A 21,030-nucleotide genomic window follows, 5' to 3' on the forward strand; every position below is an offset into this window, starting at 1 on the left:
TCCCCCACCCAAAGCGCGACCAGTCTTCTGAAGAATGCGTGGAGGATGACGACGTTCTCGCAGCCACATATGGCTCGATGGATGGGAGTTCTCGCTTGGTACTTTCTCCCTTATCTTTGTTTTTGGTTCCAACGAGTCCCAAAGGTTAGGTTCACGAGGGTGAGTTTTGGGCCTAGCGGTGGAGCCATGATTCAGAGCTAGGGGGCTCTCCTTTCCTTCTTCCTTTTTCTCTTTTCTCATTGCTTCTTTTTCCTCCTCAAAATTTTCTCTTTTTTTCTTCTTCCTCCACAAAATTTGTAGGGGGGTTTGGGGGACCTTCCATGGAAGCCAAGGTAGTAGGGGGGCTTGAGCACCCCCCTGCACTCCCCCAGGCTCCGCCACTGTTTGGGCCCCAATCTGCTCAGTTAGTCCAGATTTTGCATGGGGAAGTTGGATCCATGCATGATTTTAGATTTCAGTTCTCCAAATATACAGTTTCCATGAATCTTTCCTTCATGTCATCATCAGCCAGGTATATTTTTTCCTTATAATATTCAGAGGCATTAGAACCTGCAGTTTCTATTGCTTGTTTTATAACAATGTTACATATATAACAGTACAACTGAGTCGATGAGTAGAGTGGTTATGGCATAGCAGAACTTGACGTTGTCCCGCCCACTAGCACGTTTATGCATTCTGTATGTACAGATCAGCTGGCAATGGAAATAGAAGAGTCCTAAAACCGTTGCTGATGCCTACCATGCATAATGTTATGTTGATTGTGAAATCTTCTGAGTTTGATAGTTTGCAATGCACGGAATATTTTCATTCATAGCAATTAGGACTGGACTGCGACAAACCACACTCAACTATCTGGTTTACATGGAGTTTGATTGTGAAACGCAATGGAGTGCTAGAGGGAACATTATATATAGCTCACGGGTGATCAAGCATATGTATTGCTGGAGTTAGTGTTGCTAGCTATTAGTTACCATGATAACCTTTATAGAGGATCGTGTGACCATGAAGTGGGTTGGCGGGTGGATCAATTGAAGTGGGATCAGGGTAATTGTAATTTGTTTCTATTTCTTACCAAGTAAAAATTGTAATAGGAATTTCATCTCTCAACAAAATAAAAGCAGAAACTTTTTTTCGCATTGTGGGCCTTGCCCGAATTTCATTACTCATAAAGAAACAAATTTACAGAGGTTTTGTCACGGATCCTTTTTCAGACTTTTTCTCTCGTCCACATCTATCACCAATACACAGGTCTTAACAAGATAAGTACTAATGCTACTTTCAAGCTCTAATTACTGAAGAAAGTGGGGAGCGCCCCAGAGTAAGTCGGGATCTTAAAAATTTCCCTGCTAGCCTGAAGCCTTTTTTTTTGTCAGGATCTTCAAAGACAGGACCTATTACTTACAGATAAAGATTGTTCAGCATGCTGGAACTTAACGGATGGATTATTCAGCACAATGTTTGCTTCGGGGAGCAAACAAAGTCAATATGCGCATGAGTATTCCTGCATGCCTATGATAAACAAAAATTAGAAGTATTCGTTGATGCATGCGACTCATCAAGTGGTGGTGGTAATTGGTAAACGAGAAATTCCAGTCGGGGCCTACGGTGATGGAAGCAAAGCTTGACATGGATCACTCAAAGCGTTGAGGTTATAGCGGATCATCAACAGAATAGATTAAAGGAGTATCCTTATTTTTATCCATTGTGCATTACTGTCAAATAAAAAGATGGGCCAAAAGAAAATGAAACATGACAAAGAAGATGGCTGTTCTTTATTCTTGAGAAAGAAAGAAAGTTGGCAGTTCTCTAGACGTGGCGAACATGAACTCCAATTGAATCAAGGTACTTCCCAGCACGAGCAAAGAATCCCACAATGCCACTTCCCTTCTGCACGGGAACACTGAAGGGAGTCCCTATCTCCGTCGACCAAGGTCCAAAGGTTCGAACATTGGAGATAATTTTAAGTGAAGTTATGACAGTGGCACCATCGAACGTCCCATATGTTCCTGAGATTTCCTTGACAAACTCAGAGACAGCAAGCTGGATCTGCGTGAAAAGTAATACAGATTAATTAATTACAGACCATTCTTTTAAGCTTAACAATCTTTGGAATCATAATGACTATCAAATTCTGCAGTTGTATGTATCATCATATATAGCAAATATCATAATGACTATCATACTGACCTTGTAAGGGCTGCCACCGGAACCGCCCCATGGACCTGCAGTGTGCTTCTTGCCGGTTTCGTCGATGTATGTAAACGTAATTGAGTCGATAACCACGCCACTCTTAACGGTGATACTTTCAAGACGCTTTGGAGGTTCTACGATGTCCTTAGGTGACCCTCCATGTCCACCCCATGTCCCAATCTTGTGGGTACGATGGAGGACCTCCTGGTGTTTTTTATTAGAGATGTAAGTCAGTTTGCTGAATGAAGGGTACATACTAACATTGAAATTAGTAGATAGTATTTAATTTCTCACTGATGGCGGGTCCTTGTTGAAGCGCCGCGGGCAGAATCCTTGGATGGTAAGTTCCATCACATTCCCATCCTGATTGTGCTCATGAAACCTTTTGTAGATGATTCCAGTTGCCATGGCCAACTCTCCGGTTCCCCCAACAATTGCCCACTCGCCGTGCTCAACGACAACTCCCATCACTTGCAAAGTAGACCCCTTGAACCTAGATCTCACATGCATGGAAGTAATTAAAACCCATCAATCATGGAACAATCCAAGAGTTTCTATATACGGTAATAAAGAAGCGCTGGATTGAGTGATTGACGAAACAACTCGTTGGAAATTAGTATGTTCATCGAAGGTCATCGCGCATCGTTAGATTTTTTTTTCCAAAACAAAAGAACACGGTCGTCATCCCTGACCCTGCAGGTACCTTCCGTCCTCGAACACAAGGCTGAAGGAGTTGTGCCAGTTCCCGGCGTTGATGTGCAGGCCCTGCGCCCGTGCGACGAGCTTGGCATCAGCCCCGGGACCGTCGTACACAGTCCAGTTGTTAACAGCCAGCTCGCCCATCAGGGGAGGATTCATGAGAGACGCCTGGTTCGCCCTTGGGCCCCGGCAGTTGTGGTGCAAGTACAGACCACGGATGCTGATGATGAGCTCCTCGCGCTGCGCCATGTCTCCTGCTTCGTGATTATTGGCTTATTGCACTGAAGCTATGATTTCCCTGCGCAATGCAAGGTGTCATCTCAGAATAATTATATATTCAGGCTGGATGAGACGGAAGCAAACGGGACTCGATAATGATGTTGAGGGTGTGTTTAGTTCGTGAAAAGTTCGCGATAAAATTGTTGTAGCATGTTTCGGTTTTATTTGGCAACTATTGTCCAACCATGGAGTAATTAGTCTCAAAAGATTCATCTCGTCATTTACAACCAAACTGTGCAATTTGTTATATTTTTTAACTATATTTAATACTCCATGCATGTATCGTAAGATTTGATGTGATGTGCGTCAGTGAAAAATTTTGGAAACTTTTCGCGGAACTAAACACAACACAAACACAACACAGCTTGAGTGTTGTACTACCTCTTGTCAGTTGTCAGATCGCCGGCCGCCGCCAGGTTAGGGCCGGCCGCCGTCGATTGCCTACTATGCCGCCGGGGGATCTGATACGAAGACAAGCCCAGGATCACACAGGAGCAGAGAGTAATTCTCTGCCTGCTTTGTTTAAAAGAACACGACATATGTACGAGATGTCTGTCTCGGAACGTCTACATATACTATAAAGCAACAGACGTAACCGACTAAGGACGTAATTATATAGAGAGATATATACGTGCACAGGATGTTTAAATCTCTACTAGTGGGTTATTATAGTTCTCGTAAGAAACCAGGACATGCATGCAAGGAAAAATGACAGGCGAGCGTTCATGTCATTACTCATTAGCATCGTCGAATTAGCACGGCATGTCAGGATTAGAATATACGGTCTCGTCGCGTCGTCAGGGACTCTAATTGGCCATTCACCAAGGTTCTGGCATTATATCTAGGGAAGACTACTTACTTGCAGACCGGCCGCTACAGGAAACCGGCTATTTGCCGAGTGCCCTGTGGTTTACCGAGTGTATTCTATCGGGCACTTCGCAAATAACGCTTGGCTGAGTACCACACAAAAAACACTCAGCAAAGAATTATGACACACAGCAAAAATAAAACACTCGGCAATGTTTGCCGCGTGTTTTTTGCACTCGGCAAACAAGGTCTTTGCCCAGTGCAGGAGAAAAAACACTCGGCAAAGAGAAATTCAAAGTATATTTTGAAGTAAATTAATTTAAATTTAAAAGTTTTCAACTACAAAGCTGTATAACTTCTCAAGATGTACAATTTTTATTTGGTAACGACTTTATTACGGCCAGCCGTACATTCGCGCTATTGTACGGCAGACTAAATTCATCCTCCACTATCGCAGGATGGTGGCACATGCAAGCAATTTCAAAACTAAAAAAGTTGTAGTTTTTAAAGCACCCATCAAATTCAAATTTCGATTGTACAATTGTATCTCTTTCAAGGAGACCTTCAAAGCAAGACCTCACTTGAATATATTATGACAATACCTTTTTAAACCCATAAATTGCTTTATGCACAATAAGAAAATACCAAAATAAATTAGTTAAAATGCTCAAACGAGCTACTAAAGTTGTCTATTATTGATCATGCAATCAACATTCAGCTACCTAATAAAATTATTTACACTTATCCACTATGGACACTAAACAGTCTATCTTCACAATATGAACATCAATATCCACTTAATTGAACTTGGGGATTCAAAAGCAATATTATGTAAACCATAAGCAATTTTTGTAAACATCATAAGCAAATTAGAATTAGCAAAAAAATATTTTCTCAAAAAAAAATCATCAAAATATAATGGTGTGAGATCTTGTTTTCAAGCTTTTATAGAAACAAACAAATCTGTGCTATCAGATTTTGATTTCGATGCTCGATTTTGAAATTATAATCTTTTTATTTTGAAATTATATGCATGCATGCATTTTTTTCTCTCTTCTTGTCTTTCACGTGCATGCACACACCTCTCAAGGGGTGTCCTTTTTATTTTGGTCTTTTATTCATTCGACAAAGCAATAGTAGTGTTGTTCATAAAATCTATATATCTCATATAGTTTCCTAAAACTACAAAAGAGATATAAAAGATTTGTGAACAATATTACTGCCACTATTTTCGGATGAAAAAATGACAAAAGAGTTGTAGAACTTCAGAAGTTATACAACTTTTTAGTTGAATACTCACGTTGCCGTTGGGGAGGGAGTGGGTTATCCACATCCATACCCATAAGTTGTCCATTCCCAATTAATTTATGCCCAAATGAGTGGATAGTTGTCCAACGGGTATGGATAATTTAATGGGTAGGCAATAGACATGCAAGTGGGGTACGTTGAAATGGATCACACGTCAAGGGCCACACTCTAGAAATAAAACCTCGCGTTCACACAATAAAATTTTATCAAAATTGATTGAAATTTATTGGAGATGACTCAGCTTTACCTGCAGCTACTCTGTGCAAAGCAATGTGGCTAGACCTACACGTGGGCCTCACATAAAAGAGCCGAACTCTGGAAATAAAATATCGCGTTCACACTATAAAATTTTATAGAAATTGACTGAAATTTATTGGAGATGACTCAGTATGACCTGCAGCTACTTTGTGAAAAGTAGTGTGGCTAGATCTACATATGGGCCCCACAATACGAGCCAGACTCTGAAAATAAAATCTCGCGTTCACACTATTAAATTTATCAAAATTGACTGAAATTTTGTTAGAGATGTCTTAGTATAACAAGCAGCTACTATCTGCAAAGTGGTGTAGGTACTCATGTACATGGCCCCATGTCAAGAGCAGAGGTACAGAACATAGGAGAATAGAAAAGAACTAACTAACAAGTATGTGGTTAAAATGAGTATTATCCATATATACCCTTTCCATATCCAAGTTGAGATGGATAATCCATACCCTATCCAAATACAACGGCATGGATTTGGGTAAGGGTACCGGATACCCAACGGCAACTTGATTGAATACCTTTTTATTTGAATTAATTTTGGCCAACAAAAAGTACGTTCGAATATCTCAAATTTGAAATTTGAAGTTTCCAAACGACCTCCGTATAGAGAAATTACAAAAATAAAATTATAGATCTCGAAAAGTTATGAAGTTTTGCAGTTGACAACTTTTTAATTTGAAATCATCTTGTCAACTAAAAACTAAATTTGAAGTTCTCAAATTTGAATTTCAAATTTCGTGAACGACCTCGGATGGAGAAACTATCAAAATGAAAGTTGTAGGTCTCAAAAAGTTATGAAACTTTATATATGACAATATTTTAATTCGAATTCGTTTAGAGCTTCAAACAAGCAATTTACGCTTGGTTTAGTATAATATGTGGAGAAAGAAAATGGAGCATGGACACAAGTGAGAGTGTGAAGGGGAAGTCGCGGGTTCAAATCCCGCCAGCCCCATAGCGCGTGAATTCCGCGTCTTGCGACCTTGACGGAGAAGGGAGGATACTGACTTGTGGGCCGGGGCCCTCTCCTGATTAAAAAGATTTTTTTGCCATTTGTTTCAGGTTTTTTCGATTCAAATTTTGTCTTGCGACTTTGACAGAGACGTTCAGATACTAGCATGTTGGGCCCTCCCCTGATTAAAAAGATTTGTTTGCCATTTGTTTCAAATTTTTCCGATTCAAATTTTGTCGATTGTTATTTTTTGCCGAGGATCTTTTGGGCACTCGGCAAAGTGCTCTTTGCCATCTAAATGGAAGCTGAGCGCTCTTTGCCGTGAGTGTCACTCCGCTAAGGTTTTGCCGAGTGTACCCTGCACTCGGCAAAACCGCGGATTCCCGTAGTGGCTATACATTTGCGTCTTTGCATGGGCGCCTCCATGTGACATCCCGAGAAATCCACCAAAATAAATCACACGCAAAAAATAATTTTTCAAAATACTTTTCATCGTTGAGCTCAAAACCCTCCTAAACCCCGAACCCTCTTTCCAGGAAACTTTCCCTGATCCAAGTGCCCGATTTCCACCTCCGGCCTCCCCTCCCTGGCCGAGCGACGCGCCACGCCAGGCCGGCCCATGCGCACGCGTGCGCGTGCACGCGCTCGCCGCGCCGCGGCGCACAGAGCCGCACTCGCCCACGGCACCGGCCGCCCGCGCGCACGCACCGCCACCGCCCTTCCCCGCTCGTGCGTGCACCGCATGCCGCACCGCCCGCCGCGCCGCTCGTCGTCAGGACGGCCGCGCGCAGCATCCCTCCCTCGCCGCTCGCGCCATCACCCCTGTGCCCGCACAGCATCTCCCCCACGTGCTTGACGACGCCCTCGATGCCATCGCCGCACGCCGCGTCACGACACAAGCGGACGGCCTCCACCTTCACCCGGACTCGCCACCGCCTCTCCACAGCTATAAAGCGACCCCCTCCCGCGCCGTCCTCCGCTCCATAAGCCACCACGGCCACCCCAGCCCCTCGCCGCCTCTTTCCTAGCCCTGCAGCGCCACCACGCCAAGCTCCAGAGACCACTGCCGCCCTCTCCCGTTGCCCCGCCTCTGCGCGTCACCCCTGCCCAAGGTGAGCGGGGTAATCGACTCCACGGAGTCCCCCGGTGCTCTCCCCCCACCTCCATGACCGCCACCACGCCTCTGAGCCGCCGACCCAGCGCCACCGCCGCCCGTTGCCGCCGGCCGTCACGGCTAGGCTACCTCGGGCCGCCTCCAGCCGAGCCGCGGCCGGGGACCGGGCCCTCCCTCCTCCCTCTCCTTTCTCCCTCACCCCGGGGCCGCCCTCGCGCCCTGAGCCGCCGGCCCGGGCTGCCGCCGGCGAGCCACCTTCCCTCCCCTGTTTCTCAGCGCGAGGGGAGGAAGGAGATAGGGCAAAAATGCCCTTACCCCCCCTGCCCTTTGTTGTTTTTATTTAAGAGCCCCTCCACCTTTTAACCATTTTGCAAAATAAACCCTTCCTTCTATTATATTTCAAATAAACCCTTCCACCTTATAGAACTAATTCTAATTGAGCCCCTACCTTTTCCAGATTAACCCAAACCTTTCCTGAAATTCTAATCAAGTCCTTTCACTAATTACAAACGGGTCCCTGGACCATTATTTAACTCCTAAACCTTTACATAACCTATCATTTTATGCGCCAAACCATCTCCATTTGGCCCGAAACTTTACCACGCCGTTTCTAATATAGTGTTGGGCCGTACCATTAAGAAACCGTTCAAAAATATTACTCCTACCTCCATATCTTAATTATTTCCGAATCGAGCTCAACGATAAAACTTTTATTTCTTTTTCTTGATTGTGTGTTTGTTTGTATGCGCCGTAGATCACGGTGTGAACGAGGAAGAGCCCATTGACGTGCAGTACTGCGAGCAAGCGAACGAGGACCAGTTCCGCGACCCCGAGCCCGAAGGACAGTGCTACGACCCGGACCTCCCCGAAGGCTTTGAAGACGGCAAGTTCAATCCCATCCTTTGATGCATGCTTTTGTCCTAGTTTTTATAAACACAACCTATTGGCCTGTTTTACAAAATTGCATATGTTTTGCTTGCTGAAAACACGGTTGGATAGCCACCCCTTGATTTGTTATAACCATTCCTTGACCTCCTAGATTAATGTCTGAATGTGTTTGGTTTGGATGTTAATTGCTGCTAGAACGCTTAGGATCTTATACACAATACAACTTGTTTTACAAAGAAAAGGTGTGTGTGGGAAGGGATAAAAGAGGACTTTTCGAAAGATGTGTCTAGACGGGATGGATGGCATTTCTGTGTGATTTACCGATTGGTGTGCTCGTGCCTGTGTGGCAGGGAAAGGAAGGGAGATATCCATCTTGTCACAACTAAGGACCGAGTTGGTGTGTCATCTCGCCTAACTCCACAATTGTGCAAACCACTCGACCGTTGTATGGGCAACGGCTTAGCATAAACCCCACTAGTTAGTCTGATAGCCATTAGGAGAGCTGAGAGCAACGGGTGATCAAGGAGAAGGGATTAACTCTGTGTGACTTATGCCCCGGTTAGAACCTCTATGATAGGTCGATAACCCCTTGGTGCATCCCGTGATGGCTAGTCAGGTCTAGCTAAGGTGGGTAATGACTTTGTTGGGATCTGCACCGACACTAAGGTGATCGAGTTGCGGTACCCCGCTTGTGGGTAAAGTTGCACACCTCTGCAGAGTTAAGAATCTATTCGAATAGCCGCACCCACGGTACTGGGCGAGTTACGGTGTGGTCACATAACTAGTGTTTACTATGGGATGGGTTGGCGTGAGTTGTTTTGGAAATGTGTCCGGCAGTTGTGCCGTGTGCTACGGCGGATGAGGAGTCCGGTAGCAGCTTAAAACTTGGATCCTATGTGGATCAACCCTTTGTGTTACTCGGTACAAGAAAACTGGTTTTGAAAATGCTTTCTTTCAAATGAACCCCTGCACAAAATATGGCTTTCCGCAAATCAAACCCTAGCCTTATCCTTGATTTACTCTGTGCATTATATTCTGTTTATACCCCCTCCGTGGGTGTAGTTGGACTTGCTGAGTATGTTTGTACCCACCCCATTCTTTATTTTTACAGAAGAAGATCCAGACTTTGTACCTGACGACGTTGAGTAGGGGTACCGTCCTGCACCCAACCTTGCCTGTGGATTAGGGTCACCCGCAGGAGATACCGCATGGCACAAGACTCTGATGACTTCCTTTTTATATTTAATATTGTTGTGTGTGTGTGGATTGTAATCCTCGTGATAGTGGCGCTTCTCTACTCACTACCGCGTAGAGTTGTACGGTAATGAACCGTCTGATGTAATAAATGTGTCATCAGCCTCCTGGGACTGATGTTTGTAACACATTTCAGTCTTCTCTTATGAGGGGATGCTTCAGGTGGTATCAGAGCTATAGGTTGGCCGTAGGATGCAACCCTAGGAGCCAAACCCCTTTTTCCGGCCCTTTGACACTAGAACTTTTCTTTCCTTAATCCCTCTTTCACACAAGCACTCACCGCTGGGTTTTGCCCTGTTCTAGATGGCTAACAATGGATGGATTGGCGGAATCTGTCACGTAGAGCCCGGCCTTCCTAAGTTGTTGATACTCAGCCTGGAACGCATCGGAGTTGTGGACCCACCAGAGTTTGTCTACCGGGAGTACGACTCCAAGGGCACTCTTCGGTGCGACCTGATGATCTTCGTGGGAAAGAGCACCCGCTACCCTGATGTGGATCCCTGGTTCATCTCCACCACTGGATTTTGTTTCCCCGACACCTACCGGAAAGCCGCCCGTAAAGCCCTCCGACGTCTGCGTGTGATCTACAAGCACCATCTTCAGCAGACTCCTATGGGATTTTTCCCGCCGACTGAAGGAAGAGGACGCACATGGATTGCCCGGATGAGCGGACTCGAAAGGGAAGAAGACCTAGAAGACACGGTCTCCCACATATCTATCTATCTCACCGGCCTGGATGAGCTCTACCACGAACAAGCGGTACAACTGAAGCAATAGGTCCACAGAGCAGAAAAACCAACCCAGGAGCTGGACGAACAACGGACAAGGGCCGCACGCGCCGAGTACTCCCTGGCCGCTCTCCAAGCCCAAATGCAAGAGTGTGAGGCAGAACTGGAAGAGCAACAGACAAGAGCCACACGCGCCGAGGATTCCCTAGCCGCTCTTCAAGCCCGAATACAAGAGTACGAGGCTCGCAGAGGAATAGGTGGGTGGATAGAGGAGGAAGAAGAAGAACACATGGAAACCCATTGGGATGTAGGCACTCAGACTGAAGAAGAAGGACCCGAAGAAACCCATTGGGATAAAGGTACTCAGACCGAAGATGACGTGATGGATCAGTATCTTCCACTGAAGAAGCGCCCTCTTAGGATCGAGGAAGAATCCCCATGATAGGAGTAGCACCCCAAGTTAGAACCTTTGCCCAAATAATCGTGTATCCATGAAGTTTGTATCCCACCATGTTGCAATAATAAATATCATCTACTCCCTTTGTGTACCCCAAATAAATGTGCAAGTTTAATCACCCTATCTTTGTTTTCAGATGGCTGAGGAAGGATGGACCCAGGGCAATTGCCAAGTTGCACCTGGCTTCCCCAGCCTATTGATCAACATCCTGGAAAGCCTTGGCGTCACGGAACGCCCAAGGTACTACAGCAGAGAGTACGAGCACCATGGTACCCTCCGCTGTAGGGTGATCCTGGTCATCGCCAGAAGTGATCGCTACCCCGACATCCAGCCGTGGTGAGTGACCGCTACGGGATTTAGGCACCAAGACACCTACCCCTTGGCCATCAGAAAGGCACTCTGCTACCTGTGCCGGATTTTCGAAGAACACCTAGCCCCCACGCCAATGAGGTTCTTTCCGTCAGCCATCAGAACCCCAGTTTGGGAAGCACGCATGAGACGCCTGGAACAGCGCCGCCATGAAGAGGACCCTCTGTATCGAGTGGCTACCTACCTAGCTGCCTTGGATCAGCTCTTTGACGAGCAAGCCAACATTTTGAGGGAGCAGACCCATCGAGCCGAGCAAGCAGAGCTCGCGGTGAGACTGCAACAGGTACAAGCAGCCCAAGTCGAGGCAAGAGCCGCAGCCGCGGTCAGCAGCGAAGCAGTTGCTCAGGAGAGCCTCAAGCAAGCCCGAGACTGGAGTATGCAAGAATGGACCAGAAGTGGAACCCCAGTCCCGACAATTGGGGAAAACCAAGTTCTACTCGGGACACCCGTCATAGGATGGGGGCCACTCGTGATAACCCCACAAGCCCCACCTGAGAACCCCGAAGGGCCTGCTGCCGCCGATGAAGGAGAAACTGCTACGCAACCCTTGGCAAATGGAAACATAGAGGACGGTGGACAAGGACTACTCGCACACTCCGCCCCAGAAGAAGGCTCGCCCCGCGAGTAGAATGCCCGACGCCATCCTAGTGTTGCACCCTCCCAGCTTCTCTGGCTTAAGTTGTACCCTTAAGTATGAACCTATACCCGGTCTTGTAGTACGTGTTTTAGTCTTGTCCTCGTGTTGTACCTTCCCTTGCAGTAATGAAGTCGTTGTTTGCCATGTTTGTGTGCTTGTTAGTTGTGTGCTTATCGGCAGAAGTTAGATTCTGCCTTTTCAAAATTTTGAATTAAATAACTTAAACATCACTTAATCCCAATCTCACAAAAACTCTACCCAATTTACAGATGGCCTCCCGAGGTGTTACGAGGGCCTCCCGCATTCGGAATCCTGCAGTCACTGGCATGGGAGTGCAGCCTAATGGACAGAACCCTCCCCAGGATGAACATGAAGTGAGTCAGAACCGAGGAGAGAATCAAGGAGAAGTGCCACTGCCACCACCTCCACCCCTCGAAGATCTGGCCCAGATAATTCACAACCAGACCCTCATCTTGGAGACACTGGCCAATGCTCTCGTAAACAAGCGGCCCCGAGAGCAAACCATGAATGATAAGCTGACGGCTTTTCTGAGGACCAAGCCGCCCACCTTTGCTGGATCCAGCAACCCCTTGGATGCAGATGACTGCCTTCGTGTGATTCAGAGAAAGCTCGAGCCGTTCAAATGCCAGGATCGGGACAAGGTTCTTCTGGCAGCACACCAACTCACCGGGACTGCCTTAGCCTGGTGGGAGAATTACTGTGCCACCGCCGAAGATGCCTCCACCATCACCTGGAAGGAATTTGTGAAGGAATTCCACCGATATCATATCCCCTCGGCCACCATGAAGCGCAAGGCGGATGAGTTCCGCGCTCTGCAGCAGGGAAGCATGTCGGTGGAAGAGTACACCCATCAGTTCATGGAGTTGGCCCGATATGCCCCAGAAGAGGTGAATGACGATGAGAAGAAGCAGGATATGTTCAAGAAAGGATTAAACCCAGAACTCCGGACCTTGCTTACTCCACAGATCTACCCGGATTTCAACACCCTGATGAACAAGGCTATTCTTACAGAGAGGGCCAAAATTGATGAAAGGAAAGATAACAAGCGCAAGTTTCTGGAAAGCAAGTCCCGCCAGTAGGATCGCTTCCAGAAACCAAGAAGCTTCAACTATACTGCACCAAGGTATCAGGCTCCAATGCAGTATAGGACTCAACCTCAAGTGACAGGCCCACAAGCCTCTAACACGTAGTTCCGGAGCCAGAACACCATGAAGGCCCTACAGAGCAATGCAAGCCAGGTCACCACCAACAACAGCAATGCTAGGGTCTGTTTCAACTGCCGAGAGACAGGGCATTTCATTGCCAACTGCCCATATGCCAAGAACAAGCCAGCTACATCAGCCTTCTCCAATACAGTGAATGGACCAGGACCGGTTCTGTCAGGTGCCAACCGAGTGCCCATCCGCAACAACAGCAACATCAACAACAACAGTCAGCAGATGAGGCAGCCCCAGCAGTCATTTGGACGAGCCAGCGTCAACCATATCAACGCACAGGAGGCTCAAGGAGCTCATGGCGTAGTGCTCGGTGAGTACCTAGTCAGCTCAGCTCTTGCAACAGTGTTATTTGATTCTGGAGCATCACACTCATTTATATCCTCGAGTTTTGTGGAAAAGCACAACATACCTACAGTACTACTAAAAACACCCCTAATAACCCGGATGCCTAGAGGTGACATCAAGTGTCAACTAGGTTGTCTACGGGTAAGGATCAATTTAAGTGGGGTAGAATTTTTAGCAGACTTAGTAGTACTAAAGTCCAAGGGAATAGACGTGATCCTTGGAATGGAGTGGCTAAGCCGACACAATGGCCTCATAGGTTGTACGGACAAGGTGGTACACCTGACAAACCCGGAAGGAGTACGAGTAACCTGCCATACCCGGGTAAGAGGATCAGACCCGATGGTGTTTAGCATGGAAGCCAAGCCCTTAGAAGAAGTCCCAGTAGTAAATGAGTACCCAGATGTTTTCCCGGAAGAACTCCCTGGGATGCCACCAGATAGAGATATAGAGTTTGTCATCGACCTTGTCCCTGGAACCGCCCCTATAGCTAAGAGACCCTATAGGATGGCAGCCTCCAAATTAGCAGAACTAAAGAAGCAGTTAGAAGAATTACAATGAATTGGCTTCATCAGACCAAGCTCGTCGCCTTGGGGAGCCCCAGTACTATTTGTCAAGAAGAAAGATGGGAGTATGAGGTTGTGTGTAGATTATCGGGCGCTGAATGAAGTAACCATCAAGAATAAATATCCCCTCCCCAGGATCGATGACCTTTTTGATCAGTTAAAAGGGGCCAAGTACTTCTCCAAGATCGATCTGAGGTCAGGATATTTTCAGCTCAAGATTAGAGAGAGCGACATCCCAAAGACAGCCTTTGTCACCCGATACGGGCAATTTGAGTTCACTGTGATGTCTTTTGGACTCACAAATGCCCCTGCTTATTTCACGAACCTCATGAACAAGATATTTATGGATGAGTTAGATAAGTTTGTCGTAGTCTTCATCGACGACATACTTATTTACTCGAAGAGTGTCCAGGAGCACGAGCAACACCTGAGAGTAGTTCTGGAAAAATTAAGAGTACACAGGCTATATGCCAAATTCAGCAAATGTGAATTCTGGCTGGAGAAAGTAGCTTTCCTTGGTCATATTCTGACCGCGGAAGGAGTAGCAGTGGACCCCGAGAAGCTCGAAGCAGTCTCCAACTGGCAGCAACCGACCAACGTCAGTGAGATCAGAAGTTTTCTCGAATTAGCTGGGTATTATCGGAGATTCATTGAAGGATTTTCCAAGATAGCCCGGCCCATGACAGAGCTGCTCAAGAAGAAAAAGAAATTCACCTGGACAGAGTCATGTGAAAGGAGTTTTCAAGAATTGAAGAATAGGTTGACGACCGCCCCAGTGCTGACCCTACCGGACATTCATCGGGATTTTGTCATCTGTTGTGATGCATCCCGACAAGGATTGGGTTGTGTACTCATGCAAGACAGGAAAGTCGTTGCATATGCTTCCCACCAGCTCAGGCCTCATGAGCAGAATTATCCAACCCATGATCTAGAACTTGTAGCCGTAGTACACGCACTTAAAATTTGGAGGCATTATTTGATTGGAAATAAGTGCGAGATTTATACTGACCATAAGAGCCTGAAGTATATCTTCACCCAGCCGGATTTGAACTTAAGGCAAAGAAGATGGCTGGAATTGGTTAAAGATTATAATTTGGAAATCCATTACCACCCTAGCAAGGCTAATGTGGTAGCCGATGCCCTAAGCCGGAAATCCTATGGACCCAAGGATGATCATCTGCGAGAAGAAATGGCACGATTGAATGTGCACATTGTCCCTCGAGTCTTCAGCCAAGTGCTGAACGTCCAATCCACACTGGCGGACAGAATCAGAAAGGCACAAAGTTCGGACAAGGGGCTGATGGAAATTCGGAGGCAGACTGGAGAAAATAAGGCACCAGATTTTAGGGTAGATAATAGGGGAACCTTATGGTATAAAGATAGAATTTGTGTGCCCCAGAAAGGAGACTTCAGGCAAATAATCCTGGATGAAGCTCACAACTCGGCATATTCCATTCACTCAGGATCCACCAAAATGTATATGGGCTTAAAACAAAAATATTGGTGGAACAGGATGAAGGCAGATATTGCACGATTTGTCGCCCGGTGCGATACTTGTCAAAGAATCAAGGCCGAACATCAGAAGCCAGCAGGGCTGTTGCAACCAAGGTTAACCTAACCGGTGGGAACCGGTCCGGTTTGACCGGTTACCGGTCAAACCGGTCCGGTCCGGTTCCGGTTCCGGCCGGTACCCAACCGGCCAAAATTCAAATTTTAAATTTGAATTCAAAAAATGAAAAATTCCCAAAAAATTTCTAAAAATACTTCAAGGTGTGATGAATCTAATGGTGTCAAATTTTCTCAAAAATTCATTCATTTAGTATAGTTTGTGGGAATTTAAAGTTAAATCAAAAAAGAAAAAGAAAAAAAATGGGCCGGCCCATGAAGGCCCACCGATCAAACCGGTCAAACCGACCGGTAAACCGGTAAAACCGGCCGGTAAACCGGTCAAACCGGCCGGTAAACCGGTCGGAACCGGTTGCACGGGAAAATTTGAATTTATTTGAATTTGGATATGAATTTAACCGGTTTCCACCGGTTACCGGCCTAACCGGTCCGGTAAACCGGTACCGGAGGGCGGCGGTAACCGGTTTCCGGTTGGGAAATAAAACCCTGGTTGCAACCCCTACCCATCCCGGTTTGGAAGTGGGACGAGATAGGAATGGATTTTGTAGTGGGTTTGCCCAGGACCCAGAAAGGCCACGACTCCATATGGGTAATAGTGGACCGACTCACTAAATTGGCTCATTTCATACCCGTACGGACAAATTATGGTGGAGAAAAGCTAGCCAAGCTCTATGTGGAAAACATAGTAAAGCTGCATGGTGTGCCTGTTGACGCTCCTTAGCGCCCCCGATTTATATACCGCAAGCACACGGTTTCGTGTAGCTTTTCCCTCAGAGTATTCCCCCAAGGTTTATCAATCCACGGAACCAAAGAGACAAGAAACAATCTACTAGCATAAAGATTCCTTTATGTGAGATGGTGAAAACGAATCTAATCTACTAAAAACACGACAAACACCGAAGGTAGCAAGAGAAAGTTAGAGATAAGCAATCTAGATCACCTAGATCATGCATATGTTGTAGTTCCAGCTAGATAAAGTGAAGTAAGATAGATGTGAATCTCAATGAAAAGCCTCTTTAAACCCAAAATCTCCAATCCGATCCCTCGATACCCAACCTACTCTGTGGAGACGGCCTGTCACGACGCCCCCCTTTTCAACGGGATACCCTAAAGCAAGTCGAACTCACTTTGGTAGTTCCGCCATGAACCTCTAGCCACCATGACTACAAGATCATGCTAAGTGATCTATCTCGATAATAGATCTAAGATGAAGCGAACCCAAAGAAAAGAACGAAATCGAAAGAGGAGAACATGGTCGCTAAACATTCGGAAACACAAATAACTTCACCATGAATGATAGTACATCACAAGATCACAACCGGGGCCCTACCTTGATCTTGATGATCCTAGCTCCAGAACTCCGACGTGGTCTTCCTTGCAAGGTTCCCACGTCGGCTAGGGCAAACCCTAGACAACTAGCACGACCCTCGGCTCTCCGAGAGGTGTCCCTCTATCTTCTCTGCTCCTTGGCGTCGTCTCCCGAATTGCTCTCTCCGTGAACCTTGTGGAGGGGTCTTTAAATAGCCTCAGGGAACCCTCGGTCAAAGGGGAGGTCGAACCGACCTAAAAACAGGCTGGGCCGGCCGGCCCAATGAGCCTAGGCCGGCCTAAAAACAGGCTGGGCCGGCCGGCCCAATGAGCCTAGGCCGGCCGGCCTGGGTCTTCCCTTCGCCGGCTTGTGCTCAACTTTCTCCCCAAGTCTCCTGGAATCTTCTAGAGTTTATGTCTTTCACGATTGCACCCCTTTAGACGTCGTTATCTTCGAGATTTCTTCGAGGAGAAGGATAGGATGGAAAATCCTTCCTTAAATATCTCTTTGCTTTGCTTAGCCCCGAAGTATCTCGATCTTATCTTGTGGGCTTTGTCTTTTGGGCTTCATTGGAGGGTGGATGTGCATGAATGGGCCTCTAATCAGCATGGCCTTCGATCCTTTGTTCGGGCTTTGGCCTTCGTCATTCTTCGTGTCATCGCGTGATCGTGGGCCTCGCCATTTCATGCTCCAAAATTGGTCAAAAACCTGCAAAAACGAAGTACCTCCAAAATATATGTGCAAACATGAAAACGACCAATAATTGGGCCAAGGTTAGGATGGTTAGTGATTTTGATATTAAATTCATGCCATTATCAAAGTTAAACAGGGGATAAAATGGATACTTAAGGAGCGCCAACATTCCCCCCATGCTTAAACCTTGCTCGTCCTCGAGTAAGTCTTTGATAAAAATCAGCACTGCCTTTCAGTGTCCAATCCCTGCACTTGATCATACACGAGAAAACACAATACTCCCAAAAAATATTTTGTATTTATTAGTTCAAGTTGTACCCAGCTTTTTCAATGTGGACGGTAGATACAAGTTAAATGCTTCCCCACAATTATTAAGCACATGCTCTCAAAATTAAACAAGTCTCAGGAGTAAGAAAGTAAGTTCCATAAGTAATGCTAAACCAAGATCAATAATTCAAACCTCATTGCAATTTGCTCATGGAAACTCTCAGCTCATCTTGTCTCTCAAACTTGCTGGAACTCTCACCTTTCTTTCTCTCATATGTATGTGTGAGGCTTTATCTGGAGCTCTGGAAAGGTTAGTCCTAACAAAAGATATTATAATCAAGATATTATCAAAACAAGAAATACTTCTTATGGATTTACCGAGACTTGTCAAAAAGACCATTGGAAAATAATTTCTTTGTGGAGAGAGAGAGAATGGAACACACACTTTAGATGGTGGACATGTGCAAATGGCAACGGTTGATCCCAAGGCACGACTGAAGTCCTTGTTATCGGATTGCACATAGTTGGAATAATTGAGTATAGAATAATCTTCAAAGTACCTGGAGTTTAATGAAGCAAACGGGACCGAGGAGCTTTTCATCATTATTTATTTTTTTCTTTTCTCTCTTCCTCTTTTTTTTATTTCTTTCTTTTTGCTCCTCAGAACCACTGGCAACACAATGCACTTACTCCACCTCCCCCCCCCATGCTTGAACGTTTGCTTGTCCTCAAGCAATGAAGTGATGATAACTTGATGGAGTGAGTGCACAAAACTTCTATCAATTCTCTGGACATAACTTTGGAATTCAAGGGAGCATCTCCTCGTGAAAGATTGAAGCCAACAAAGGAGGAAAAGGGGCAAGACGGCCGGCCTAGGGGTGTTGAGCCGGCCGGCCTACTGCCTGTAGGCCTCCACTTCTTCGGATTTTTCTTCTGCGAACTCTTTGATGCTTCCCAAGCTTATGTTTTACTGAATTTTGCTCTTGATTCCACTGTTTTGCCATCGAAATAAATATATAAACTCAATATATAGGTTGTGGTCAAGGAGGTGTTTCACAAAAAGATGTTTTTGGTTAAGGGTGGATATCCAGCGAGGTTTGCGATGTTCCCGGTATAGAAACTCACAATGCATGGATAGAATGGCTAGCAAAAGATAGGTACGCAAAAATACGGAATGGTCAGCTTCTTAGTCTCGTACCAAAGAAGATAAATCCTGAATTAATTCACTTGAAAATAATTCTTGCTCTATGGTTTGTTATGATATATCATTTAAGCTTGTAGAAGGGTAGAGCAAATGCAAAAGGTATCATTGACAAGGTTAGCTCAAAATTAAATCCAAATTAAATTTTCCTTGAGAAGCTTAAGTAAGAGAGCAAGAGTAAAAGATATGGGTCCTAATTTATCATAACCTCCACAATTGAATTAGCCGGCATTTAATTAATTTTCAGATCATGTTAAAGAGAGCATTAGTTTAATCATGCATAGACCAAGCACAAGAAAGTAGACAAAGCGGCAACAATCATCATATTTTAACATGGCACAAACTTTCTATCATCATTACTAACCATAACATTAAAGCGTGGGTGATGCATTTATTTATCATGGTGATGAAGACAAAAGAAAACAAATTGCACACATGCTGAAATAAATAAAATAGAAAATTGCGACGCACACACAAGCTTGCACACATGCTGAAAATGAATGAAAAGAAATAGAAAATCCAAACCACACGTGCGAGCATTTGTTCATGGTCATGCCGTCGATCAATCTCCTTGATTGGCTCTTGCGTTGTATCCTTGATCATAATACTGCTGAAATGTTCCTCCATTAAATTGTTCCGGTGGCGCCAGACCTAGAAGTCCCATTTGATATGCAATTCCTGCAGTTCCATCTTCTAGTTGGGTTGTATGCCTCCGGATGGCATCTATATCTTCCATATTTCTTCTCGCATAAGCACCCATAATTCTCATTCCCTATTCTGGTTGAGGGAGGTCAAAATATTGTGCTCCAAATGACGGGTCGGGCATCTCTCCTTGATATGACGAGGGTGGGCATCCGTAGTTGCTAAATGGTGGGGGTGCCGCCGCAGCGTGCCCCCATGCTTGTTCTTGGCTTCCTTCCCATTGACTCGTCCATCCTTGCGGGTTTCCATGTCCACTTGATGCACCTTGAAATTCATTTCTCCAATAAGCAGAACTTGGTGGTGGAAGATTTACTTCCAAGTCTTCTTGATGTGCCGATGCCGATGTCCCTTCAATTAACCTTCCTCTTTTTGATTTCTTCACCTTTTTTTCCAATATTTTCAACTCGCCAATCAGTCCTCCCTCTTGCAAATAATTTCAGCCTTTGATCGGGGAGGGAAATATCCATCTCAGAAATAGTAAATCCCTTCTTTTCATCTCCTCCGATATAATGGTCTTGCCTCAAATGATCAATCCCAATATCTCTTCCCGGGACATAAATTTTTGGATCACTCGTAACCTCGGATTCATTGCTCGGGCTATCATTGTGAGATAACATCCCGAACCAACTTCTCCCGTACCGGATGATGCTTCACAAAGCCACCTTTCAACCATGATGTTGGTGGGATCAATTACTTGCTTCTTCACCAATGCAGCATACATCCAACTTAATTCCTGGTCGGTGACCTTTGATTCGCTCATCCTCCCGAGAATTCTTTTGCTCAACCAAGAGCGGAATATTTGGAGGGTAACATTACTTATATTCTTTCTTTGGTGGTTAACATCTTTTGCTATTTTTGTCCAAAATTCATCAAGCTCTCCATCTTCAACTTGCACCATTTCATATGCATTATTTTTGAATCCGAGCAAGCTTCCTATTTCACCATAGGTGATTACTTTCTCTTCATTCTTGAGCCTAAATTTCAGACATGAAACTTCTTCACCATCCACCATTTCTGTTGATTTTTCTAATGTCATGAACATCTCAAGAGCCACTTCTTCTTGCATATCAACCATGACACCATCGGAAAATAACTTCCAACCAATGTTCTCCAATAGCTCATAGATGTCATGATGAAATC

General features: G+C 45.5%; 1 protein-coding gene across 1 annotated transcript; it reads right to left on the reverse strand.

Moving 5' to 3' along the window:
- Positions 1-243: 243 nt before the first annotated feature.
- Positions 244-3,138, reverse strand: LOC120701035 (mannose/glucose-specific lectin-like). The gene is made up of 4 exons (XM_039985207.1): positions 2,894-3,138; positions 2,485-2,683; positions 2,188-2,394; positions 244-2,046 (listed from the first exon to the last, which is right to left on the reverse strand). The coding sequence occupies exons 1-4, from the start codon at positions 3,136-3,138 to the stop codon at positions 1,807-1,809; spliced, it is 891 nt and encodes a 296-aa protein (XP_039841141.1). The 3' UTR covers positions 244-1,806.
- Between the last annotated feature and the right edge of the window lie 17,892 nt (positions 3,139-21,030).

Source organism: Panicum virgatum, chromosome 3K (genome assembly GCF_016808335.1).
Source record: "Panicum virgatum strain AP13 chromosome 3K, P.virgatum_v5, whole genome shotgun sequence".
Lineage (NCBI taxonomy): Eukaryota > Viridiplantae > Streptophyta > Magnoliopsida > Poales > Poaceae > Panicum > Panicum virgatum.